Genomic DNA, 25216 nt, shown 5'->3' with positions numbered 1-25216 from the left:
TTGTCGAGAAGAGCCCGGAGACCAGTAGGACATGGTCGAAAGGGTTAGTTGTAAACGAAAACTGTGGGTGAGGGTTAAGATACGGCCAGGCTGCAGGGCCCGCTCACCCTACCGTCTACTCTACTATCAAAGGGAACAAAGCCGGATGCTGGGCAGGTGGAACTGCATGGGGCAGCAAGCTTTACATTTAAGGTGCTGGGGGAGCCAGGGCGCAGGGGAGGCACCACCTCTGACTACAGAAGAGCATTACAGATGTCACAGAATGTCTCATGTTCCCTAACTGTCACATGACACTGACACGGGAGGGCGAGACAAGGTCTCAGGTGAATCACTGAGCCTTCCCCAGTGAGGGTGAGGAAGATCCTGGACAAGGAAGTTTGGTGATATCCGCATGAGTGTGGCAAGTCATTTCTGAGATTATGTGCAGATGGTAATTTGGTTGTGAAATGAGAGCATCATCCCAGCCCTGGGCTGTCCCCTGCATGGGCCCGCCTGGCCCTTATAAAAGCACTCTCCACCACACTGGTGCTATCTTCTGGAGACACTGAAGCATACATCTCCTTTGAAGCCTCTGGTGAGTCCAAGTCTTAGCAATCTTTTTGGGCACTTGGATGGTGGTGGGATTTAATCTGGGAGAACACAGCACCATTTATTTTAGCCCATTAAAGCTCGTGCACGGGGAGAAGAAGATCATGAGGTGCGGGGGATACATGTTAGTCAGCATTTGGTAGGTGGCCGTGAAGGCCATGACAGAAATGCAGTCCGAGGTACAGTCCTAGGCTGACCGACAATGACAGAGACGAGGTGGTGTCCTGTGGCCTGTTGCACGCACGTTCCAAGTGCGTCCCTCCCAGAGCCCAGTCCCCTTGAGTGCTGGGTGGGAGGCTGGGCAGTCCTCCTCAGAAGCCCGGGGCTCAGAACCCCAGTCAGGTCAGTGAGACTAGTAACCAGGGCTCAGAAAGCTATCGGTAGAGGTCCGTTTGGGGACTGGCTAGAAGTTTCAGCTTTCATATCTGGGTTCTTCTTCTCCGCGTGATGTCTGTACTCACAGAGCACACAGGCCATCGTGTCTGTACAATGCGATAGAATGAAGCATTAACCGGAAAAGGCCCAAGAGGTGCTCAAAGGGAAGGGCGAGGGAGCCCCACAGACCCATACAGACAGCGTGAGGGAACTGAGGGTCCCTGCAGGCTGGAGGGTCCGCGGCCCAGCTCCTTGCTGTGCCAGCAGGACTGCCCGTGTTAGGAACGCTGTCGTCTGTTTGCATCTCAGGCTCCTTGCTGCCCAGGAACGATGTCTTATCAACAGCAGCAGTGCAAGCAGCCCTGCCAGCCACCTCCTGTGTGCCCTCCCCCGAAGTGTCCGGAGCCATGTCCCCCTCCTCCGTGCCCCCCTGTGCCGTGCCCCCCACCCCCCTGCCAGCAGAAGTGCCCTCCTGTGCCGCCGAGCCCCCCCTGCCACCAGAAGTGCCCACCCAAGAGCAAGTGACCGCAGCAGGATGCACCAGGACCACGAAACCGCAAGACACAGGCTCTCCCGTGGGCGTCTCAGGACTCCATCCCCGTCCCTTCAGCCGCGAGGACAGAATGCATGTTCCCTGACCTGCCACCTGGGTTGACAGCGGACAGAGAAAAGGCTGCGTTCCCGGAGCTGGTCCCACGTTGTGGGAAGATGAGCAGTGGGCTGTGGTCTAATCGCACTTTGCCATCAGTCTGTCTGCGATCTGGGTGGTGATCTCTCCCCTGTGAGCCTTTTGGTGGCCCTGTTCTTTCGCTTCTCCAATAAAGCACGTGTGTCTTGGTTGAGTCCACATTACTTTTGTTTGCACTTTGTGTTTGTAGTCTCTTCTGTCCACTACACCACATGAATGTTCCTTTCCATTCCGGTTGAGATACTTCTTAGAGTCAAGCTTTCCCATCACCTGAGTTCAGTGTTGCCGGAAATGTGTCTCGTGGAATGGGTACATCAAATGATTCTCTTTTACTGGTTTTAAACTCATGTCTAGCCTTTTCTGGTACAAACGTGAGTACAAAGTTAGGGAAATAGGTAAAGAAGATTTAAGCTATTTCTTTTGCAATGTATTTCCAGTTTGCCACTCTGGTTTCAAATTCAAATTCAAACTAGTTAACGTATAGCGTAGTATTGGTTTCAGGAGTAGAATTCAGTGACTCATCACTTACATAGGACACCTAGCGCTCATCACGACGTGTGCCCTCCTAAATGTCCGTCACCCATCTAGCCCACCCCACCCCCCTCCAGTAGGCCTCAGGTTGTTCTCTGTATCTAAGAGTCTCTTATGGTTTGCCTCCCTCTCTGTTTTCCTCTTGCTTCCTTTTTCCCTTCTCCTGCCTTCATCTCTTTTGCGTCTACATTTACCGTGAGTGAAATAATATACTTGTCTTCCTCTGACTGATTTATTTCGTTCAATATACTACACTCCAATTCTATCCACACTGTTGCAAATGCCAACATTTCATTCTTTTTCATCGCCAGGTAATATCCCTTGTATATCTATATACCACATCTTCTTTATCCATTCATCGCCTGATGGACATCTGTGCTCTTTCCATAATTTGGCTATTGTTGAGATGCTGCCATAAACATTGGGTTCAGTTCGCCACTTTCAAAATACACATTTAAATTAAGTTTAATCATTTCAATGAATTTTAACTTGTTTTTCTTTCTGAGAACATGTATTGGTTTTTCTTTGAACGCAACCCTGAGATACATCCAGAATGAGATTGTTCAGCCCTATTTGAGGCATATTTTGTGAGTTATTGCTCAGGTCTCAAAACCTCAGGGTCAAGAATCATCTGAATCTGAATCTGAATCATTACCCAGAACTCAGTGAGGGGCCCCCACCTACTATTAGCTGGACTGTTGAAAGCATGGAGAATAGGAGTGAGATTAATTTCATGCTCATGGTGAATATTCTTAGGCATCAAATGGACAGAAGTTGTAAAGACTACTCAACAATCAGAAATATATTCTCAGGGTCCCGGTGTTAAGTGACATTTCCAAATGGACAATACCTTCAATCTCCCTCATGCAATTAGAGAATAGGAAATTGTACTTCCCCCAGTGTCCACAGATATGAACAGTCCTAAGAAATGAGTGTCTTCTGCTGAATGAAATGAGCGACCCACATTCCTTTCCCTTCTGCCCAGAGACATTGAGCACTCTGAAGGACACTGAGCCCCTGGCCAGGAATGTGGGAGGAGACAGAACCACACCTAAGTCATTCCACTGAAATGCCACCCCAGCGCCCCCGCCAGTGACCAACGTGAAATGAGGAATGGCAGGCTCCTGCAACCCATTCATGGATGGGAGCCTCAAAGTCCACAGTCTGACCCACCCAGACCTCTGATTTCGATCAGATCCTCACCACTGCCAACCTGTGCCGAATTAAACGCCTTTTGGGGTAAACTCTGCATGTTCATCATCGTACTTGCCAACAGTATATTTTAACTTCTATGTGTCCCGTTAGGTTACTTAAAGTCTTAGTAGCCCCTCAATACGGGCAGTTTGTCTCATTCAGTCCGGGTCTGCGATGTCTCCCACAGAGCGCGCTGCCTTATCAGGACTGGCCGGCACAGGTTAGGGATGGCTCTCTGGGTCGGCCCTCTCTGCAGTCTCCCCAGCAGGTAGCTCCAGGAGCAAGACAGAGCAGGAGAGGAGCTAGAAGTTTGTCATGTGACTGGGGAAGACGAGGAGGCCAGTGAGTCAGGGCACCAGCTGTCCCACCTGATCCCCCCCACCCTGCACTAGAGAGTGGAGACACGCAGCCCTACAGCTCAGGGCACTGAGGGCACACTCGGTTCAACGTAGCACAAGAAAGACACATCTGAGCCAGAGTTACCCCCAAGGCTGGGACTGTCACTGCTGGAGCCATGAAGCCTCTGTCTGATGAAGAAATCAGCCTTGAAACCCAGAATGTAGTTTTAAAAATTGAAACAGGATGGACAGATATGTTTCTTTTACTCAGTTTATGTATAATATAAATGAAGCTTCAGTGAACATTCATATATATGATCCTCTGTCTAAACTCCAAATTGCTTCCTAGGATTGTTTTTATGTCATAATAATAAGTTAAACATTATGAATATTTTAAGATCCTTGATGTATATTGCAAAATTGATCTCTAGTCATTGTGAGTGCCTTCCCACGTATTGCTGTGCCTGATGTTATGCATATTACATACTTTATAAGTATGCTCTAGATCACCTCTTTCAATAGAAATAAAGTACAGAATACAAATGTGAAAAAAAAAATTGAAACAGGATTTTATAAGGAGATACAAGATTCATCACCTTGACAGAGCCATGTTGCCTGACGCTCCAGGACTCCAATTGACCTGGGGAACTGAAAAGCACAGGGCTCTAGAAGCTCGGTATCCTGGAAAAGAATAGGGAGAAGAAAAAGAACATTTGAGAGATTTAATATGTTTCACTCATTTTGTGTGGGCTGTTTGCTGCCTTTTTAAAATCAGGAAGTACAAAATTAAAGAAAGGAATGCTTCCAGTGAGAGATTTAATGTGATCCTTAAAATTTGGAATGAACCAGCAAGAGAACTAAAGCTCTTGAATGTTTTTAATACTTGTCCAAGAATTGCCAAACACAGCTCCTCGGGAACATTGTAAAGGCCATTTAGGCTGTGTATATTAAGAGCTAGGAGCTTTCCATCGCTTGACGTCTACCATCTCTCTCCCTAGGGCAGCTCCGCGTGAGACAATGGCCGTGTGGGATTGCCCAGGTGGATTTGAGGAAAGTCAAGAGGCCAAGCTGTCTGCCTAAATCTGGAATGACAGTGGGGAACATCAGATCTCATTTGTGATGAAAATGACAAAGCCAGTACAAAAGCTATGTGAAACCATCCCTATAATTTCCATCCCTAAGTATTTTAGAACTGGATTGTGTGTGTATGTTTATGTGAGAGTTTTGTCAATATACCCAAAGAGTATATAAATTCTTACATTTGAAATGTTAATTATACATGGATAAAAAGAGTAATAAAATGAAATTGTATCAGCCAGAATAATCAATATCAACATCTGGGGTATTGACTGCTTGACATTTATTCTTCAGTTTACTCTTTCTTTGCTTTAAGCTTTTTATTTTGAGAAATTTTAAGACATATATGGAAATACTAAATATCTGTATCACTCAAAATGAGTAACTATTGGTATCATGTGATACCTGGTTAGCATTTTTAACATGTAATTAATTTTTAAAATTACAAAATGTATGTATACCCTTTCATTTGAAAGAGGAAATATAACTATAAAGAAAAGGCTAAGATACCTTTGACTACTCTTCTAACTCACTCCCAGACTCAGATAATCATGAGTGGCACATACAAGCATTTCATTTAAGAATGTTCTTATGAAGTATAATTAACACCAAGTTTTATATTGGTTGCAGGTGTACAATATAATGATTCAACAATTTGATACATTACTCAGTGCTCATCACGATAAGTGTGCTTTCAATCCCCATTATCTGCTGTGCCCATCCCCCTCCCCACCTTCCCTCTGGCAACCACTGGTTTGTTCTCTGTATGTAAGAGTCTATTTTTTCTTTGTCTCCTTTTCTCTGTTCTTTTGTCTTGTTTCGTAAATTCTGCATATGAGTGAAATCTTGTGGCATGCCTTTCTCTAACTGACTTCTTTCATTTAGCATTATACCCTGTATCTCCATCCATGTTATTGCAAATGGCAAAATTTCATTTTTTATGGCTGAGTAATATCCCATAATAATAGTTATAATTTATATATAAATATATATAATATATAATCTTATATATAAATAAAGTGTATAATGCTTAATTATATTTATAGAATTATATATGATATATAAATAATCTGTATAATTTATACATATATATAAAATCAACACATGTGTGTATGTGTGTGTGTTAATGTGTATATACACACATCTTCTTTATCCACTCATCTATCGATGGACACTTGGGTTACTACCATATCTTGGTTATTGTAAACAATGTTGCAAGAAACATTGGAGTGCATATATATTTTTTAAAGATTTTATTTGTAAGTAGTCTCTACATCCAATACAGGGCTCGAACTTATAACCCTGACTTCAAGAGTCACATGTTCCACTGCCTGAGGCCACCATATGCCTCAAGAGTGCATATGTCTTTTAGAATTAGTATTTTCATTTTCTTTGGGTAAATAGCCAGTTTTGGAATTGCTCGATCATTTGGTAATTCTATTTTTAAGGTTTTAAGGGACCTCTTTACTGTTTTCCACAGTGGCGGCACCAATTTGCATTCCTACCAACATTGTATGTGGTTCCTTTTCTCCACATCCTTGCCAACCCTTGTTATTTTTTGTGGTTTTTATTTTAGCCATTCTGACAAGTATAGGGGTAGTTTTGATCTGCATTTCCCTGATGCATAGTGATGTTGAAAATCTTTTCACCTGTTTGTTTATCATCAGTATGTCCTCTTTAGAAAAATGTCTGTTCAGGTCCTCTGCCCATTTTTAATGGGATTATTTTTGAGGGTGTAGACTTTCTATATTTTGGATATTAACTCTTTATCAGATGTATCACTTGCAAATATCTTCTCCCGTTTAGTAGGCTGCCTTTTCTGTTTTCCTGATGGCTTCCTTTGCTATGCTACAGTATTTCATTTTATTACTATATGCTATTTCTATGTATTTCATATATTCACGTGCCCATAGAAATAAATAATATTGATTTTTGCATCTATTTTTGTTTTCATGGATGACTATCTATCCAATCTACACACACACACACACACACACACACAGATTTTATTTTTAAAAAACTTTCAGTGAATTTCTAAAGTTACTATCATTAGTTAATTAATTTTTCCTAAATTCCTCTTTTATTTGTAAAAGAAGTTACTTACAAGTAATGGTTATTTCAACTCATTGGCTGTTAGGTATAGAAGATTTTTTGATGAAAACAAAACAAAAAACCACAAGCTATTCGAGGACAGAATCAACTGAGTTAGGAATTTCAGTTTTTCTTCATTTTTTTCATTTTTTCTTCATTGAATCGTCTTACACTCTTGTCATAAATCAATTAGCCATAAGTATATGAATTTATTCTCAATTCTATTCCATTGATCTATATTTACCCTTATGATAATAACACTGTCTTTTCTTTATGGGGTTTATGCCCTTTGTGAGAACTGAGTTTGTGGTAGGAACCCCTCCCTAAGGAGAGAGAAAAAGAGGAGAGAAGACTTCAAGGTCACCTAGATATGCGCCCAGGTGCCTACATCCCCCATGGCCTTGTAAGCTGAGACAACTTAATTAGACTGCATGTTTATGTGTGTTACCATATATGGGAGGCAAAGAAATAGAAAATGTATTAAAAAAAACTATGCCATGTGATGTGGGCCGCTCAGTTCTTTGGGTACGAACCCAACTGAGCAGTGCTGGCACGAATAAAGTTGCTTCCTGGAAAGAAAAGCCTCAGTGTCACGACTCTCTGTGCGAGAATCCTGCAACAAGTTCACTAAGATGGTATCAGAAGAACCTCAGGACCTTATCAAACCAACACAAAGAGATCAACAGACCGTGCTTTCCAAGGAGTGGAGGCTTTTGTACCCTAGATAGTGAGGATGAACAGGAACACTTTAAGCTAGGCAGAGATGTTTATTTTAGAGCTACTATCCCTAAAGTGGTTTTGAGGTAGATCACTGAGGAGTATGAAGTGGCTGCAGGGAGGTTTAGGAGGCTGTTAAAAAAAAAAATTCCACGTGAGAAGAATGATTGCCACGATGCAGAAGAACAAGCTGCCTGTCTGTGGGCAAATTACATGGGACTGACTCACCAGGATCCAGCCTTCATGGGGACCAAGGATGGGGAGAGAAATGATGTTCACAGGGAGAAATAACAGTTTCCTCTTGCACCAGTGGAGTTAGAGGTGCTCAGGAGATTTGGATTTAGGTTTCTGGAGTAGGGGTGGGGACGGGAGGGTGACAATAACACAGTCTTATTAACTATAGCTTTGAAGTAAGTTTTTGAAATTGGGAAGTGTAGATCCTTCAAACATATACAAAAATTAACTCAAAATGGATCAAAGCCCTAAATATAAGAGTTAAAGGTATGAAACTCTTAGAAAAGATATGGGTAAATCTCCAAGACCTTGGATTTGGCAGTCATTTTTAGATATGATGTCAAAAGCACAAACAACAAAAGAAAAAATAGGTAAATTAGAGTTTATCAAAATGTAAAACTTTTGTGCTCCAAAGGGTACTATAAGGAAAGTGAAAAGACAAGCTAAAGATTTGGGATAAAATTCCAAAATCTATAAAGAACACTTACAACTCAACAATAAATAGACAAAAAGTCCTGCTTAAAAATGAGCCAAACATTCAAATAGACATTTCTCCAAAGATAGTATGCACATGAAAGATGTTCAGTCATTATTCACTGGAGAAATGCAACTCAAACCCATAGTAGATTCCATACTTCACACCCTCTAGAATGGCTAGAATAATAATTTTTAAAGGATGGACAATAAAAATGTTGGAAAGGATTGGAAACATTGAAACCCTCATCCATTACTACTTGGGAATGTAAACTGGTACAGCCATCTTTAAAAGTTTGGTAGCTCCTCCAAAAATAAAACGGTTTTTTATCCAGTCATTTCACTTCTAAGGATCTACTCAAGAGAATCAAAAACATATTTTCATATGAAAATTTGTAACTGAATGTTCATAGCATCATTATTCACAGCTAAAAGTGATTATTAATGAATAAACAAAAGGTGATATATCTATACAATAAAATGGTTTTTCAGCCATAAAAAGGAATAAAGTATTAATACATGCTACAACTTGAGGGGTGCCTGGGTGGCTTAGTTGGTTAAGCATCTGACTTCAGCTCAGGCCATGATCTCACAGTTCATGAGTTCAAGTCCTGCTTCAGGCTCTGTGCTGACAGCTAAGAGCCTGAAGACTGCTTCCGATTCTCTCTCTCTGTCTCTCTGTCTCTCTCTCTCAAAAATAAATAGATAAAACATTAAAACATTTAAAAATTCAGTTTTAAAAAAATACATCCTACAACTTGAAAGAGCATTAAAAGCATTATGCTAAGTGAAAGAATCCAGACAGGAAAAGCTGAATATTGTATGATTCAATGTATACAAATTTCTTTAAGAGGGAAATCCACACAGACAAAAAGCCTATTGTGTTTACCAGGAGATGGTGGGGGGAGGCAGTGATGGGGATGAAAAAGGTAATAATTACCAATAGATTTTTCTGAGTGATGAGAATGTTCTGGAATCAGATTGTGATGGTGGCACAATCTTATGAATACACTAAACATCACCGAATTGCATATTTTAAAAGGGTGAATTTTATGGGTGGTGAGCATTAAGGAGGCCAGTCACTGGGATGAGCACTAGATATTATATGTAAGAGATGAATCACTAAATTCTACTCCTGAAACCATTATCACACTATATGTTAAGAAACCTGGATATAAATAAATAAATAAATAAATAAATAAATAAAGCTATTTATTTACTTATTTTATGGGTATGAACTTATATCTCAATTTTTAAGGAGCTGCCAGGACCTCAGTGGGGCTCTAGGAAGGCCCAGTTCCAAAGTCTTCCTGTTGCTGACTCAGAATTGCATGAGCATCCCAATTTGTTTAGTATGCACCACTACACCAGAAAATAACATCACATTAGACCAGGTAAATCATACTTCAAGAGAATAATCCCAACTGGAGTGGTAGATTATAGAATACAAATTCCCAGTGTTAGGAGGAGAGTGATAGAGACTGTCTGGGGCATGGGTGGAATGGCAATTGGCAGGAATCAGGAAGTCCCCCGAGGGGTGGGTCTGAGCTGGTCCTTAATTGGCTGGGTGAGGCACAGGTGAGTGGTTCAAGGGGTAGGTGAGTGGGGTGGTTGTCAAAGGGAGGCCACCTGAGATACATCCAAAACTTCCTTACATGCCTGCTTCTGGAAGAGACCTGAAGTGAGGTGGAACCTGGGAAAGATAAAGAAGGGAAAGAGATGGAAGGGGGTGCACCTGGTGGACTGTTTCCCCGGAGAGCTGGATGGAGGAAGCCCAGGCTTTTAATAAAACTTGGTAGGGTAGTGAGATTTTGTACACTATACTTAAATAAGAACATCAGTTTTGAAGAATATAATGCTGTTTCTCGAGCAACTGACCCACTTGCCATTGGGGATAAAGGGGGAAACACTTAAAATTACTGATTAGACATCTGTATTTCTGTCTCTTCTTGTTTAAGAATATCTCACTTTAGGGGCGACTGAGTGGCTTAGTTGGTTAAGCGTCCGACTTTCGCTTAGGTCATGATCTCGCGGTTTGTGGGTTCAAGCCCCGCGTGGGTTCTGTGCTGACTGCCAACTCAGAGCCTGGAGCCTGTTTCAGAGTCTGTGATTCCCTCTCTCTCTCTGACCCTCCCCTGCTCACGCTGTCTCTCTCTCTCTCCTAGAAATAAATAAAACATTAAAATAAAAAAAAAAGGGATATCTCACTTTAGAAAATTATTCAGTCAGGGTACATTTTACCTCCCTATTAACATTTTTATACCACTTCCCATTGTTCTGCCCTGGAGGGCACCTGGGTTCAACAGGGAAGTTTATTTGGGCTGGAGGCCACACAAAAAGAGACACCCGGGCTTTTTCTGTTGGATTTTGGATTTTTGCTGCCCTCTAGGAGGACTGACCTCACAGGATTCCTGTGCTGGGGCAGGCTGGTGAATTCTGGTCAGTGAACTTGTGCTTTGGCCCTACTGTCTGGGACAGGGGACCGCGATAGGCAGGCCGTGATCCTCCCGGTTCACTCTGGCTCACTTCGGCTCTGCAGCCAGGTCGCCCCCTGAGGCCTGGCTGGGGCCCCCAGACATCCTGGCCCTGCAGCTTGCCACTGTGGAGGCACACACTCTGCTCATCCCAGTAGGTGACACTCCCACCTCCCACTCCCCACGGGCCCAGGAATCTTACTGGCCAGCACGAGAGCCCCTTCCTTCTCCCTGGGACAGATAGGAGACAGAGGGTTTGGTGGTACTGTCTCAGCATGGTGTCTTAGCTCCTTCCAGAGCACCACGTGGGAAACAAGTCACAAGATTGCTGTTTTCAGTATTTTATTCAACCTGATTATTTATCCCCTCTCAAATCAAGGCTCACATTAGACTGATTAGTTGTCTTCATGTTCCTTCTTCTCAGGACCTCAGGAGCTGTCCCAACACCAGAAGTGTTCTTAATGAAACCTTCCAGTGCAGAAGGGACTCCCCCTCCATCACATTCTCCTCCTCCTCCTTTTGCCCTGTCCCCTTCCTGAGACCCACAGGGTCACTACACCACCAGCCCTCCGAGCTCTTCAGAAACCCCAGTACTAGAGGTGCCTCTAATTATATTAGAGTTGCCCAGATTTTAACCCCTTTCCCTGGACTCTGTTCTTACCTAAGGGCTAGATGCCCTGGAGAGAGAACCATGTGAGAAATATGCTCAAGAGAAGAGCAAACGTGGTTGGCTTTGGGTAGAATAAAGAAGAATGGGTGAGGGTCCTAAAAGGAAGCTGGAAGACCCACAGAAGGGACACAACAATGAGGAAAAGGAAAGACTTGTGAGCGCTTCTTGGAGACTGGTACAATTTTAAGTATCATCACACTAACTCATCAACAGAAGAAAGGAGGGCCGAGTTCATGCTGAGGTGGGGGATGCTGAGGTACAGAGCAGAAGCTTGCCTCTAGTCCCTGCCAAAGGCTGGCCCCATCAGGTCCATGCTGCAGTCGAAGGGTATAATACAGAGGGAGCTGAGCCTTTTCGGGTGAAACAAGATGCAGAGAAAAAGCAAGGCAGAACCTCACTCTGTCCACTTCCCAGGGTTCCCATTGAGGAAGACCTTATCTTTTTTTGAAAATATAATTTATTGTCAAATTGGCTTACATACAACACCCATTGCTCATCCCAACAAGTGCCCTCCTCAATACCCATCACCCATTTCCCCTCTCCCCCACCCCCAACAACACTAAGTTTGTTCTCTGCATTTAAGAGTCTCTTATGGTTTGCCTCCCTCCCTCTCTGTTTATAACTATTTTTCCCCTTTTCTTCCCCCATGTCCTTCTGTTAAGTTTCTCAAGACCCACATATGAGTGAAAACATATGATATCTGTCTTTCTCTGACTGACTTACTTAGCATAATACCCTACAGTTCCATCCACGCTGCTGCAAATGACATGATTTCATCCTTTCTCATTGCCAAGTAGTATTCCATTGTATATATAAACAAATCTTCCTGATCCATTCATCAGTTGATGGACATTTAGGCTCTTTCCATGTTTTGGCTATTGTTTAGAGTGCTGCTATAAACATTGGGGTACATGTGCCTCTATGCATCAGCACCCCTGTATCCCTTGGATAAATTCCTAGTAATGCTACTTCTGGGTCATAGGGGAGTTCTATTGTTAATTTTTTGAGGAACCTCCACACTGTCTTCCAGAGTGGCTGCACCAGTCTGCATTCTCAGCAACAGTGCAAAAGGGTTCCCATTTCTCCACATCCTCGCCAGCATCTATAGTCTCCTGATTTGTTCATTTTAGCCACTCTGACCAGTGGGAGATGGTATCTCAGTGGGGCTTTGATTTGTATTTCCCTGATGAGGAGGGACATTGAGCATCGTTTCATGTGTCTGTTGGCCATCTGGATGTCCTCTTTGTAAAAGTGTCTATTCATGTCTCTGCCCATTTCTTCACTGGATTATTTGTTTTTCAGGTGTTGAATTTGGTAAGTTCTTTATAGATTTTGGATTCTAGTCCTTTATCCAATATGTCATTGCAAATATCTTCCCATTCCGTCGGTTGCCTTTTAGTTTTGTTGATCATTTCAACATTTCATTTTGCAGTGCAGAAGCTTTTTATCTTAATGAGGTCCCAATAGTTCATTTTTGCTTTTAATTTCCTTGCCTTTGGAGATGTGTTGAGTAAGAAATTGCTGTGGCTGATGTCAAAGAGGTTGTCGCCTGTTTTCTCCTTTAGGAATTTGATGGCTTTCTGTCTCACATTTAGGTCTTTCATCCATTTTGAGTTTATTTTTGTTGATGGTGTAACAAAGTAGTCCAGTTTCATTCTTCTACATGTTGCTATGGGTAAGACCTTATCAAAACAAGACCAGGACTCCAATTGTTCAACTAAGTAAAAGGGTGCTGGCTGCTGTGGTATGTCTAGGAGACAGAAATGCCACAGGAAACACAGCAGTGAGTGGAGTCAGAGCCAGGGAATCCCAGTTGGGGCCTTACTCCAGCTCTTTCCCGATGTGGGACCCTTTCACCATTTCATCTTCCCTATCACCATTGACAGAACATGCATGGTGACAACAGCTCTGCCCTTCGTGTTTGGTTATTGGGAAGGTTGAAAAAGTTAAGTGATGTACATGAAAACATGGTTATCAACATTGGGGCAAGAGTTATTTTCAAATAATCCTTTAGTATATATCCAAGCAGTAGTTCTCAGATTATTTTAACTTCTATCTACATGTTTGCTCAATCACGGGAGAAGGAGGCAGGGAAGAGAGAGAGGACCTCTCTCCAGGTATCAGTCTGGAAGCTATGCAGCTCAAAAATATCCATGGATTTAAATAGATATTTTCTTAAAGACTGGGTCATAGGCTAAGTTAGGAAGAGATGAAAATCATTTATTTATATATTTCAAAGAAAGAATAGAGTCATAGCGTCTTGAGAAATGAGATTCTTGGGCCAGGAATCCTCACACTGCTTCATGGAGTCTGAGTTTAGGAAAGAGCACAATTTGATGAGGTTTGGATCTGCAGCTTCAAGAGAGTAACTCAGAATCTCCCTGGCAGGGATGGATTGAAGAGACAGGGAGAAGAATGTCACCTTGCAGGTGCCCAAGTGTGGGTGGAACTAGTTCCTGCTCCTCCTAGAGCCATGGCTCACCCGCAGCTCAGCCAGAGCTTATAAAACCCATCTGAGATATCTGCTCCTCATCCACTCTGCACCTTGGGGACTGCCTCGTCCACATCTGGGTCTGACCTGGGTGGGTATTGCTTCAGATGGGGGCTGTTGGGATCAAGGGGAAGGAAGGGAGAAGGAAAGGGAGGAAGGAGGAGAGATTCAGCATAGGTCTAGCAGGGCCCAGCCTGGGAATTATAGCCCCTCAGACTGGACCATGAGGGATTAGCCAGCCTAAATTCTTGCCAATGTCTGGCCTCTGGCACCGGAGACAGCTGGCTGGAAGAACAAACCCTCGGCCATTTATTCTCACACACACATTCACAGATGCTTAGAGAAAATGGCAGGTGCACACGGAGAAAATGGTGACAGCCAACATTGCCGTGAAATGCCAACTGGAGGCTTAACTTCCTTTTTACTTGCCTGCCTTCTTTCTTGTCTGCTTTTCTTTCTTTTCTCATTCATTTATTCATTCATATATGATTTATATATTCAATCATTATTTGCTGAGCTCCTAACAATTACTGGGTGCTATTCTAGACACTGGAATATAGAAGTATGCAAACCAGGGAGGGGAATCTCTGTTCTAATGGAGTTTCCATTTTTGTGGGGGAACCACCTTTACTGGACATCGTCTATGTGACAAGACTGTGCCTTAATATTAGGGATATAAAAATAAATAAGAAGGAAGCTTTGGCTTGAACATCTAAGTATGTTAAGTATGACTATATGTGCATATGTGAGTGTGTGTGTGTGTGTGTGTGTGTGTGTGTGTGTACTCATGATTAGGTGCAGATATCAGCAGTCTTGGGGTCAATTCTGAAGAGAAAATAATGACCTAAGATTTCACAAGTTGTTTTCTAAATAACTGTTGGTTTCAGGTTGACTGAACTCCCACCCTAATGTCCTGCCAACAAAACCAGCACCTGTGCCAGCCTCCTCTTGAAGGACCCAGAACAAAGTGCCCCCCAAAGTGTCCCCCGAAGGGCCCTCCCAAGATGCCCTGCTCCATCCTGTTCCTGCTGTGACCCTAGCCCCAGGGCTGCTGCAGCCTCAGCTGACTGCAGCCCGAACTCCAGCTACTGCCCCCACTTGGGGGCTGCTTCCCACCTGGGATCTGAGCATCAGTGGAGGAACCAAAAGGCCAAGCACCAGCATGTCTTGTGCTTCTCACCCTTCAGTTCCTTGTCATCCCTCGATGAGTGTCACCTATGGACCACAGCCATTGGCACGTGACCTTGGGGCTGGCTCAAACTTGCATTCCTGATGTTTGAACGTGATTGCTCTGAATGAGCCGCTCACCACAATAAATGTTTTTAAAACTCCCTCACTCCCATGATTTTTGATTCATGTTTCTGCTGAACTTACAACTCTTTCTTTCTGAATAGATGGCTGGCTTCTTAACTGTGACTAAATAGAGAAAGATCACTGCACCAAACAGGAAAAAAAATTTTTTTTAAACAAACATGCTTTGTTTCAATAAACCTAAAATGTGGACACATCACTGAAAGAGAGAAATTAGAAGTATAGTGATGTCTTGGGGAGACTCTTACTGCAAAAATATATTCAAAGTGTCCCTGTACATAATTGTCTTTTAAGTGACAATGACAGAAAGTATCCTTTTATGTAAAAAAAAGACATGAATTTGGACATTATTTCATAAATGCCCTCTCAACAAAATATATTAATTGATAAGTTTGTGCTCAGTCATTGCTACTGAGTGAGTTGTTACTTAAACGAGGATTTGTTCAGAAGAATTCCTGGCTTCTGTGAGTTCAGACAAAGGAAACACACAGCCACATGCTCTAATTCTTAGATCTTTCTCAACCATGGCAAAGGTGAATTGAATTAAAGCCTCCTGATATCACACATTAAAATAGAAGCAGATGTGCAATGATCAGGAGAGGGTGCTTATGCGTCTCTTCATTGTCTTTTCCTTTGTACAACCTTAGGGTGAGGTGTCTCACAAACCAGTTGCCCCAGCTTGTACGCCCCCTGGTGGGTGGGATGTGATGAGCTATGAGGCTATTCTTGAATGTTCCCCTGCTGGACCCCAGAATGTCATTAAAGGAGGTCTTGAGGATCAGGGCTTGGTCTCAGTGTGAATTCACAGCACCATCTGAAGACCTCCAGTGTAATGGCCCCACCAACCTGAATGTCCATAATTACTAATTTTATATTTCCTTTGACCTGTCAGTTCTGTCTCTCCTTTGGCTACAGTAATGATGGGAAGAGATGATATTTCTTTCATGCCATGCTGTGTCTCCAGCGTTAACCACATAGTCAGTAAAAACTTACTGGGTATGTGTGGGGATGAGTTCATGAACCCTGACTCTTGACCTTACGAGGCAGGTACAGTCCAAGAAAATCTTTGAATTTTTCCCCCTTGGAGATGCTTTACTCTTTATCTGGGTACCATATTCTTCTCTCATTTAGTCTCCTCAGGACTGCTTGATCTTTATCTGATTTGCTCGGAACAGAACCTCTGTGAATAGTTGCTTAGTAAAGGGCGTTCCAAGTTACAGGTATGTGATGGCTGGAAATATTTCCTTAATGCCACCCACTCACCTAAAATATCTTCTAATTCCATGACTAAAAAGATACCAATACCAGATATAAATGGTCATAGGTCACTGGTATGTGTGTGTAGCGATGGTAACTAATTAAGATAGTTTTAGTCTGTGATAGTCTATAAATAGTGTCGTCTGCGTCATGAAAAGTTATCAGTTCCAGTTTTTCTTCATTGAGAAGCAAGTTCATAGATGTTATAAAGAAGGTGTTAAGCAGACAATAAGGTTATCAGGGACTTAATAGGATGAAGGGGTTAAGAAAGCACGTTTATCAATTTAAAGAGTTATATGCACCTGTATGTTTATTGCAGCATTATTTACAATAGCTAAGTTATGGAAACATCCCAAATATCTACTGATAGATGAATGGCTAAAGAAGATGTGGAATATTATGCAGTCATAAAAAGAATGAAATCTTGCCATTTGCAACAACATGGATTGATCTAGAGACTATAATGCTCAGTGAAATAAGCCTATCAGAGAAAGACAAATGCTATATGATTTCACTCATATGTGGAATTTAAGAAACAAAACAAAACAAAAGGAAAAAAGAGACAAACCAAAAAACAGACTCTTAACTATAGAGAACAGACAGATGGTTACCCAGAGGGGAGGTTAGTCGGGTGATGGGTGAAATAGGTTTGGGGAGTAAGAATACACTTATCTCGATGGGCACTGAGTAATATATGGAAATTTTGAATCACTATATTATACAGCTGAAACTAATATAACACTGCATGTTAACTACACTGGAATTAAAATGAAAAATAAAATGAAAAGAAAGCATGTTTATCGATGATCTGAAACCCCACTGAAAAAGGAGTTGACACTTGGCCACACAGATGGTCTCACATTCTGGGGCTGCCTGTGAGGGTCATGTCAGAAGCAGTTTGGTGGCCTTTGGTTCCCTTACGCCACCAGCGCAGAGGGGGACACATGTGTCTAGTGTGTGAGTCCATAATCCTCTCAGACTGAGAAACTTGTTGATGTTGTATTGAAATGATGGAGAATGAGCTGTGGTTTAATTTTTGGGTCAGGTTGCCTCAAGTTTATTCCCAGCTGTGTAAATGCAGGCATTTGCTAAATCCCAAGAGCCTGTTTTCTCACTTGTGCAGCAGGAATATGAGGAGTCCCTATGTCCCAGGATTGTTACAAGGACTAATGAGATAATATGTAGAAAGCAGTTAGAATAATATTTAAACAAAACATGTGGCCAATAACCATTAGTGACTCTATTGCTATTTTCTGTTACTATATATGTATATATGTATTTATCCACATGTATGTATGTATCTCTGTATATCTGCATACATTCACATCTACATCTATATCTATCTCTATCTAAATCTATATGTAGCTATAGCTACATCTATATCTGTTCTGTTTTCAAGCCCTTCTGGGGCCCACTATGGAGGGCACTGTGAGGTCTTGCCCTTTATGGGAGTGGACTGAAATGCCCTGTGGATGAAGAAGAAATACTGATATCAAAGGGAAGATAAACATCTTGAGGCCTCATTAGCATTTCCAGTCAAGTGTGACTATTGACCTGACTCCTGACAGTTTCCCTCGGAGGCTGAATGGGGCTGTCCTTGTGGAGCCAATGGGACAGAGAAGGCCTTCCTGAGGGGACAGGCGGGAGGGGCCATGGGGAGTCAGATGCAGTTTAGCTGCCCCAGAAGATGGGTCCAGGAGAAACTGAGGAAACCTCTGATGAATGTGCTCTTGGCACCCCATTCTCTGGAACTCTGATGAGGAGGCTGGCATCAAAGTCTCATTATAAAGGTCCAGAAAATGTGGAAGAGATGCTTGTCCCAAAAGCCCAACTCCAATAACCTGTGCCAGGTACAGACAAGAAGAAGGGGACACTGCAGTGGGGACTGAAATGCTGTGGGGAGGTCATTAGAAATAAGACCCAAGAGGGGCGCCTGGGTGGCTTAGTCGGTTAAGCGTCCGACTTTCGCTTAGGGCATGATCTCGCAGTTTGTGGGTTTGAGCCCCACGTCGGGCTCTGTGCTGACTGCCAGCTCAGAGCCTGGAGGCTGTTTCAGTCTGTATCTCCCTCTCTCTCTGACCCTCCCCTGCTCACGCTGTCTCTCTCTCTCTCTCCTAGAAATAAATAAAAAAAAAAAAAAGAAAAAGAAATAAGACCCAAGACTGAGAACAAACTGAGGGCTGATGGGGGTGGGGGGAGGGGAAGGGGGGTGATGGGCATGGGGAAGGCACTTGGGATGAGCACTGGGTGTTATATGGAAACCAACTTGACAATAAACTATTTAAGAAAAAAAATTTATTTCTAAGCTAAAAAAAAAAAAAAGAAAGAAAGACCCAAGAGAAAGAACAAAAACTGACAGTGATCAGAACATACTGGGAACATGAAATGACAGTTTCATTCTCAAGTGGGGAAAAGGTAGATGTTTTAGGAACACTGGGGAACAGAAACTTCTCCCTGTAATCCCTGAGTTCCAGCAAGGTGCAGTGGAAGGAGGAAAGGAAAGAAGGAAAATCAGTTTCAAAACTGGAAAGAACCGTGGTCTTGCTCAGGGCTCCCGAGCCAAGGCGGGTAGTAGCCAGAGCTCAGACTGCAGACCAGTGCACATAGACCGAGCTCTGGGAGCCCGTTGTGGCTCCAGCAGCTCTGCCCTGGGGCTGGGGTGTCCCAGGAAGAAATTGTAGAAATTGTGGGCTGGACCCCAGGTTGGCAATGCAGGAGACACTGGGCAGGCATAGGCATTGCTGGGGGGGTTGACGTAAATCCAGGACAAGGACAATTTTGCCTTTTGAGTCTATTTGCTGCGTGCTGGTACGTAGTTAATAACAGACATTAATGGAAGGAGTCAAGAAGGCAGAAGAGTAGGAGGCCCTGGGCTTGCCTCATCCCTCAAACACAGCTAAATAAATATCATATAATTTTGAACACTCAAGAAATCAATCTGGGGATTGAGAAAGCAAAAGTACACAACTAGAGGTGAAAAAATTTGCCACATCATGGAAGGTAGGAGCTGTGGAGAGTTGATCTGGGGGAGAGAAGAGCTTCAGGTACTCCAATGGGGAGGGAGCCCTAATCACAGAGAGAGGAGCAAGAGAGAAAGAGAGAGAGAAAGTGAAAGCATACGCCAGGGATTGCACAAGAAAAACTCTCCCCCAAAACCACTGATTGGGAAAAGGTGAGAATACTGCCAGTCTTTATAAGCCACAGAGCACAAAGTCGGAAGTTGTAGAGGTCTGCACCGTCACCAAGGTCATGCCTGGCAGGCCTCGCAGTGCTCCAGTGAGGAGCAGGCCATGTGGTCTGAGGAGCCCCTGGGGCTCACAGGGAGAAACAGTTTCCCTGCTTGGAGTGCATTTGGGAGCGGTGGCACAGCCTCTCTGAAGACAAAAGACAGTGAGTGCCATTGAGCTTCCCTGTTCATTAACAGGATCAGGGACACTGGCTGAGGGCAGTGAGCCTTGGTGCTTGTTTTCTGCTGCACTTTACCATAAGCTCTGAGCCACTGCCCAATAACACAACCGATTTTTGAGAGAAGCTGGCAGCAGCCACAGCGAAACGAGACCCTCCACCAGAGATCAGCACGGGTCTGCACCACGCAGATCTCTAAAATTCGGAGTTTGGAAACCCAGCCAGATAAAACACAGGAGTGTTGTGCTGTGTGGCAGGCAGACAGCTCAGACACAGGCAGGGTGAAGGCAGGGATCTGGAAGGAGCCAGCAAGAGAGCAGTGATTGTTTGCTCTTCTATAAGAGTTTCCTAAAGAGTAGCAGGAGCAAGCTCTCCGCTCTGAGGACAGAGAGAGCATGGTGACTATTTTCACCCCACACATCGGCACTGACCAACTTCAGGGAGCGAAACAGCGCCACCAAGTGGAAGCCAGAGCTCCTTACACCAAACTCGCTTCCCTGAGCCCTACAGCTGCATCTCCAAGGCAAGCCGACCTGAAAATCAGCACAGTAGGCGCCATCCCCAGAAGACCAGCACAACCCGCTCCTGTGCACCAAGTCTACTGATCATAGAGTGCTACAAAGCTTCAGCTCTACGAGAAATAGGATCTAGCTTCCTTTGTTGTTGTTGTTTCGTGTTTTTTCCCCTTTGGGAAATAGAAAAAGCTATTTTTTATTATTATCTAATTTTTAAAAATTTTTTGATCTAGCTTCTTTTAATAAGCAGACCAAAATATACCTAACATCCGGCTTCCTTTTTTTTTTTTACCATTACAAGATGACAAAAAGGGGTTCACCTCAAAAAAAAAAAAGAGCAGAATGAAGTAACATCAGGATCCAAGTAGCACAGAAAATTCCCATCAAATTCAATATAAGCCAACCATCACCAAGACATATAGTGAAATTTACAAAATACACAGCCAAGGAAAGAATCCTGAAGGTAGCAAGGGGAAAAAAGTCCTTAACCTACAAGGGAAAAGAGATCAGGTTGGCAGCAGACCTGTTCACAGAAACCTTGCAAGACAGAAGGGAACATCATGATGTATTCAACGTGATGAATGGGAAAAATATACACCCTAGAATACTTAATCCAGCAAGACTGTCATTCAGAAAATAAGAAGAGATAAATAGTTATCCAGATAGGGGCACCTGGGTGGCTCAGTCGGTTAAGCATCTGACTCCAGTTCAGGCCATGGTCTCATGGTTCATAAGTTCGAGCCCCGTGTCAGGCTCTGTGCTGACAGCTCAGAACCTGGAGGCTGCTTCAGAGTCTGTGTTTCCCTCTCTGACTCTCCTCTACTTGCATTCTGTCTCTCTCTCTATCTCAAAAATAAAGATTAAAAAAGTTACCCAGACAAACAAAAACTAGACAAGTTCGAGACCACTAACCCAGACCTGCAAGAAATATTAAAGGGGACTCTAAGTAGGGGGAAAAGGACCAAAACCGCAAAAGACTATAGAAAGATACAGAGAATATCACTAGAAACACCAACTTTTGCAGGTATTACAAAGACACTAAGAAGGACATTTCCAAGATCAGGGAAGTTTTCAGCTATAATTGCTCAAATAAACCTTCTGCCCCTTTTTCTCTCTCTTCATTTTCTGGGACTTCTATGATACAAATGTTATTATGCTTTAAAGAGTCACTATGTTCTCTAAGTCTACATTTGTGACATTGATTCATTCCTCTGCTTCATCCATCATCATTATATCCAATCAGTTTTGCATCTCAGTTATAGCATTTTTTACGTTAGCCTGACTAGTTTTTCATTCTTTTATCTTTGCAGTAAGGGATTCTCTAGTGTCTTCTATGCATTTCTCAATCCCAGCTAGTGTCCTTATGATTGTTTGTTTAAATTCTTGTTCAGGCATATTACTTACATCTGTTTTGATTAGGTCCATGGCCTAGACCTCTTCATGTTCTTTCTTTTGCGGTGAATTCCTCCATGTTGTCACTTTGTGTGTGTGTGTGTGTGTGTGTGTGTGTGTGTGATTGTTAGGAAAACCTGTTATATTCTTGCTCCTCAGAGTAATTGACTATATTAAGAGATCCTATACTGTCTTTGGCCTAGTGCTTCAGGAGGTATTTCAAAGTGTACACTTTGCTGTTGTGTTTTGGCTGCTCCTTCCCTCGAGTCAGTCCTCTGCAGAGTTTCTTCTTGCTGTCAATGGGGAGCGTGTGGACCTTGCCCAGTGTGTGGCAAGTTATAACTCTGTGTGTTTTGGTTTGCTTGTTAAAAGGAGCTAGATCTTATTTCCCTGAGAACTGAAGCTTTGTAGCACTCTTTGATCAGTAGACTTGGTTTGAATGAGGAGTTTGTGCTGGTCTTCTTGGAGAAGGGCCTGCTGCCCTGATTCTCACCTGAACTTGCCATTGTGGAGATGCACCTACAGGATGCAGGGCAGTGGGCTTGGTGTAAGCAGCCCCAGCCTCCACTGGAGGGCGCTGTGCTGCTCACTAAATTTGGTCAGCGTTGACAGGAGTGGGGGAGAATGGTGTCACCCCACTCTCTCATCCCTGGAGTGGCGAGTTCTTGCCCACCACTCTCAGGAAGCCCTGATACGAGACCAAACAATCTCCCCTCTTATATCTCTGGCTTCTGTCAGATCCTTGCCTTCAGCCTGTCTACATCCAAGCTGTCTCCCTGCCAGGCTGCACAGTACTCCTCTGTTTTATCCCAGGCACACGGCTGGGTTTTAAAATCCAGATTTTAAGGACCTGACATGCACAGACCCACACTAATCCTTTGGGGGAGGTTCTCGCCATGCTGTGACTGGTGCAGGTTACTCCCACAAAAGCAGTCACACGGCCGCACAATGGTTCAGATTTTATTGTAAAGTGCAACAAAAAGCAGGCACCAAGTTTGCTGCCCTCAGCAGGTGTCTCTGTTCCTATGCTAGTGAACAGGCCAGCATGTTGGCACTCAGCACCTCTTTTGTCCCCAGAGAGGCCGTTCTATTTCTCTCCTAAATGCTCTCCAGAAAGGGGAAGTGTTTCTCCTTGTGTGACCCAGAGGATCTTCAGACCACACTGCACATTGTCAAGGAGAGGTTTTTTTTTTAATGTCTATTTTTATTTTTGAGAGAGAGACAGACAGAGTGTGAGCAGGGGAGAGGCAGAGACAGAGGAAGACACAGAATTCAAAGCAGGCTCCAGGCTCTAAGCTGTCAGCACAGAGCCTGATGTGGGCCTCGAACCCACAAACCGTGACATCATGACCTGAGCCTAAGTTGGATACTTAACTAACTGAGTCACACAGGTACTCAGGGGCGCCTTCTTCCTTATGTTTTCTTCTAGGACTTTTAAAAAATGTTTATTTATTTTTGAGAGAAAAAAACAGAGTGCGAGGAGGAGAGGGGCAGAGAGAGAGGGAGACACAGAACTCAAAGCAGACTGCAAGGTCTGAGCTGTCAGCACAGAATCCAATGCAGGACTCAAACTCATGAACTCCGAGATCATGACCTGAGTGGAAGTCAGACACTTATCCTACTGAGCCACCCGGGCTCCTCCTAAGATTTATACACTTTAATGTCTTATATTTAAGCTTTTAATCCATTCTGAATTCATTGTGTGAGTGTAATTGTGCAAGATAGGAGTTCGGTTTCATTCTTCTGCACATGATTATCCAGCTTTCCCAGCACCATTTATTGAAAAGACTATCCTTTCTGCTCTTCTTGGTTCCCTTGTCCAATATTGGTTGACTATATATGTGAGAATTTATTTCTGAGCTCTGTGTTGATTTTATGCAAGTAACCATACTGCTTTGATTACTGTGGCTTTGTGGTATAGTTTGAAATCAGGAAGTCTGATTCTTGTTCTTCTTCCTCAGGAAGGCTTTGGCTATTCAGGGGCTTTTGTAGCTTCATACAAATTTTAGGATTTCTTTTCCTTTTTCTGTGAAAAATGCCACTGGAAAATGTAACTTAAAAAATATTGTTTACCATAGGAACAAAACAACATGAAATATTTCAGATAAATTTTTATAAAAGATACCTCTTTATAAAGAAAATTATAAAATTTATGTGGTACCTCAGTGGTTCAGTCAGGTAAGTGTCGAACTCTTGATTTCAGCTCAGGTTATGATCTCATGGTTCATGAGGTCAAGTTCCACGTTGGGCTCTGTGCTGACAGCATGGAGCCTGCTTCAGATTCTCTCTCTCCCTCTCTCTCTGCCCCTCCCCTGCTGACTTTCACTCTCTCCCTCTCTCTCAAAATATATAAATAAACTAAAATTTTTAATTGAAAGACATTAATGAAGGCCTAAATAAATGCAAACAGAGACTATATTTATGGGTGTAAAAATTCAATATTCTAACAATGTCACTCATTCTCAAATTGATCTATCTATTTAATGCATTTTCAAACAATATTAAAACAGGGTTTTTTAATGGAGTTCAGCAAGTCATTTCTAATATTTTTATAATAATTTAGGGGGGAAAAGCACATGCCAGGCACTCCTGAAAAGAAAAAGAAGAGGGGCACCTGGATGGCTCAGTCAGTTCAGCATCCACCTTTGGCTCAGGTCATGATCTCATGGTTTGTGTGTTCAAGCCCCATGTCAGGCTCTGTGCTGATAACTCAGAGCCTGGAGTCTGCTTCAGATTCTGTGTCTCCTTCTCTTTCTGCCTCTCCCTTGCTCATGCTCTGTCTCTCTCTCTCAAAAATAAATAAATCATTTAAAAATTTTTTAAATAAATAAAAACTATTTGCTCTACCAGATATCAAGACTTATTATAAAACACTAGAAATTAGTATAGTATGGTATTGGCACAGAGAAAGACAAACTGATCAGTAGAATCAAATATAAAACTCAAAAAGGACCTATGTATACATGGAACATTATGTATGAGAGAGAAGCCTTGAATATCATGAATGATTTGCTGTCTGAACCATGATGGAGTAGATAACATAAACATTTCTCTCTGCTGTAGAAGAAATAACAGACATTTCTCCAAGGAAGACATCCAGGTGACCAACAGACACATGAAAAGATGCTCAACATCACTCATCAGCAGGGAAATGCAAATCAAAACTACAATGAGATGTCACCTCACATCTGTCAGATGGCTAAAATCAACAACATAAGAAACAAGTGTTGGCAAGGATGTAGAGAAAAAGGAATGTTCTTGCACTGTTGATAGGAATGCAAACTGGTGCAGTCACTATGGAAAACAGTACAGAGGTTCCTCTAAAAATTAAGGTAAAACTACCCTACAATCCAGTAATTGCGTTACTGTGTATTTACACAAAACAAAATGAAAC

The 25216-nt window shown here is 42.8% G+C and overlaps 1 protein-coding gene across 1 annotated transcript; it reads left to right on the top strand.

Annotated features, from left to right (window-relative positions):
- Window positions 1-449: 449 nt before the first annotated feature.
- Window positions 450-1799, top strand: LOC120226594 (small proline-rich protein 2E-like). The gene is made up of 2 exons (XM_039224768.1): window positions 450-574; window positions 1273-1799. Exon 2 carries the CDS (start codon window positions 1294-1296, stop codon window positions 1486-1488), a length of 195 nt encoding a protein of 64 aa, XP_039080699.1. The 5' UTR covers window positions 450-574; window positions 1273-1293; the 3' UTR covers window positions 1489-1799.
- The last annotated feature ends 23417 nt before the right edge of the window (window positions 1800-25216 follow it).

The sequence above is a fragment of the Hyaena hyaena genome, unplaced genomic scaffold (assembly GCF_003009895.1).
Source record: "Hyaena hyaena isolate Hyena2069 unplaced genomic scaffold, ASM300989v1 scaffold_1773, whole genome shotgun sequence".
NCBI lineage: Eukaryota > Metazoa > Chordata > Mammalia > Carnivora > Hyaenidae > Hyaena > Hyaena hyaena.
The sequence above is the reverse complement of the archived record's forward strand: the minus strand, read 5'-3'. Positions and strand labels throughout refer to the sequence as shown.

What these genes read in the sequence shown, in the direction of transcription:
- LOC120226594 (XM_039224768.1), top strand. Translation starts at nt 1,294, where the DNA reads ATGTCTTATCAACAGCAGCAGTGCAAGCAGCCCTGCCAGCCACCTCCT.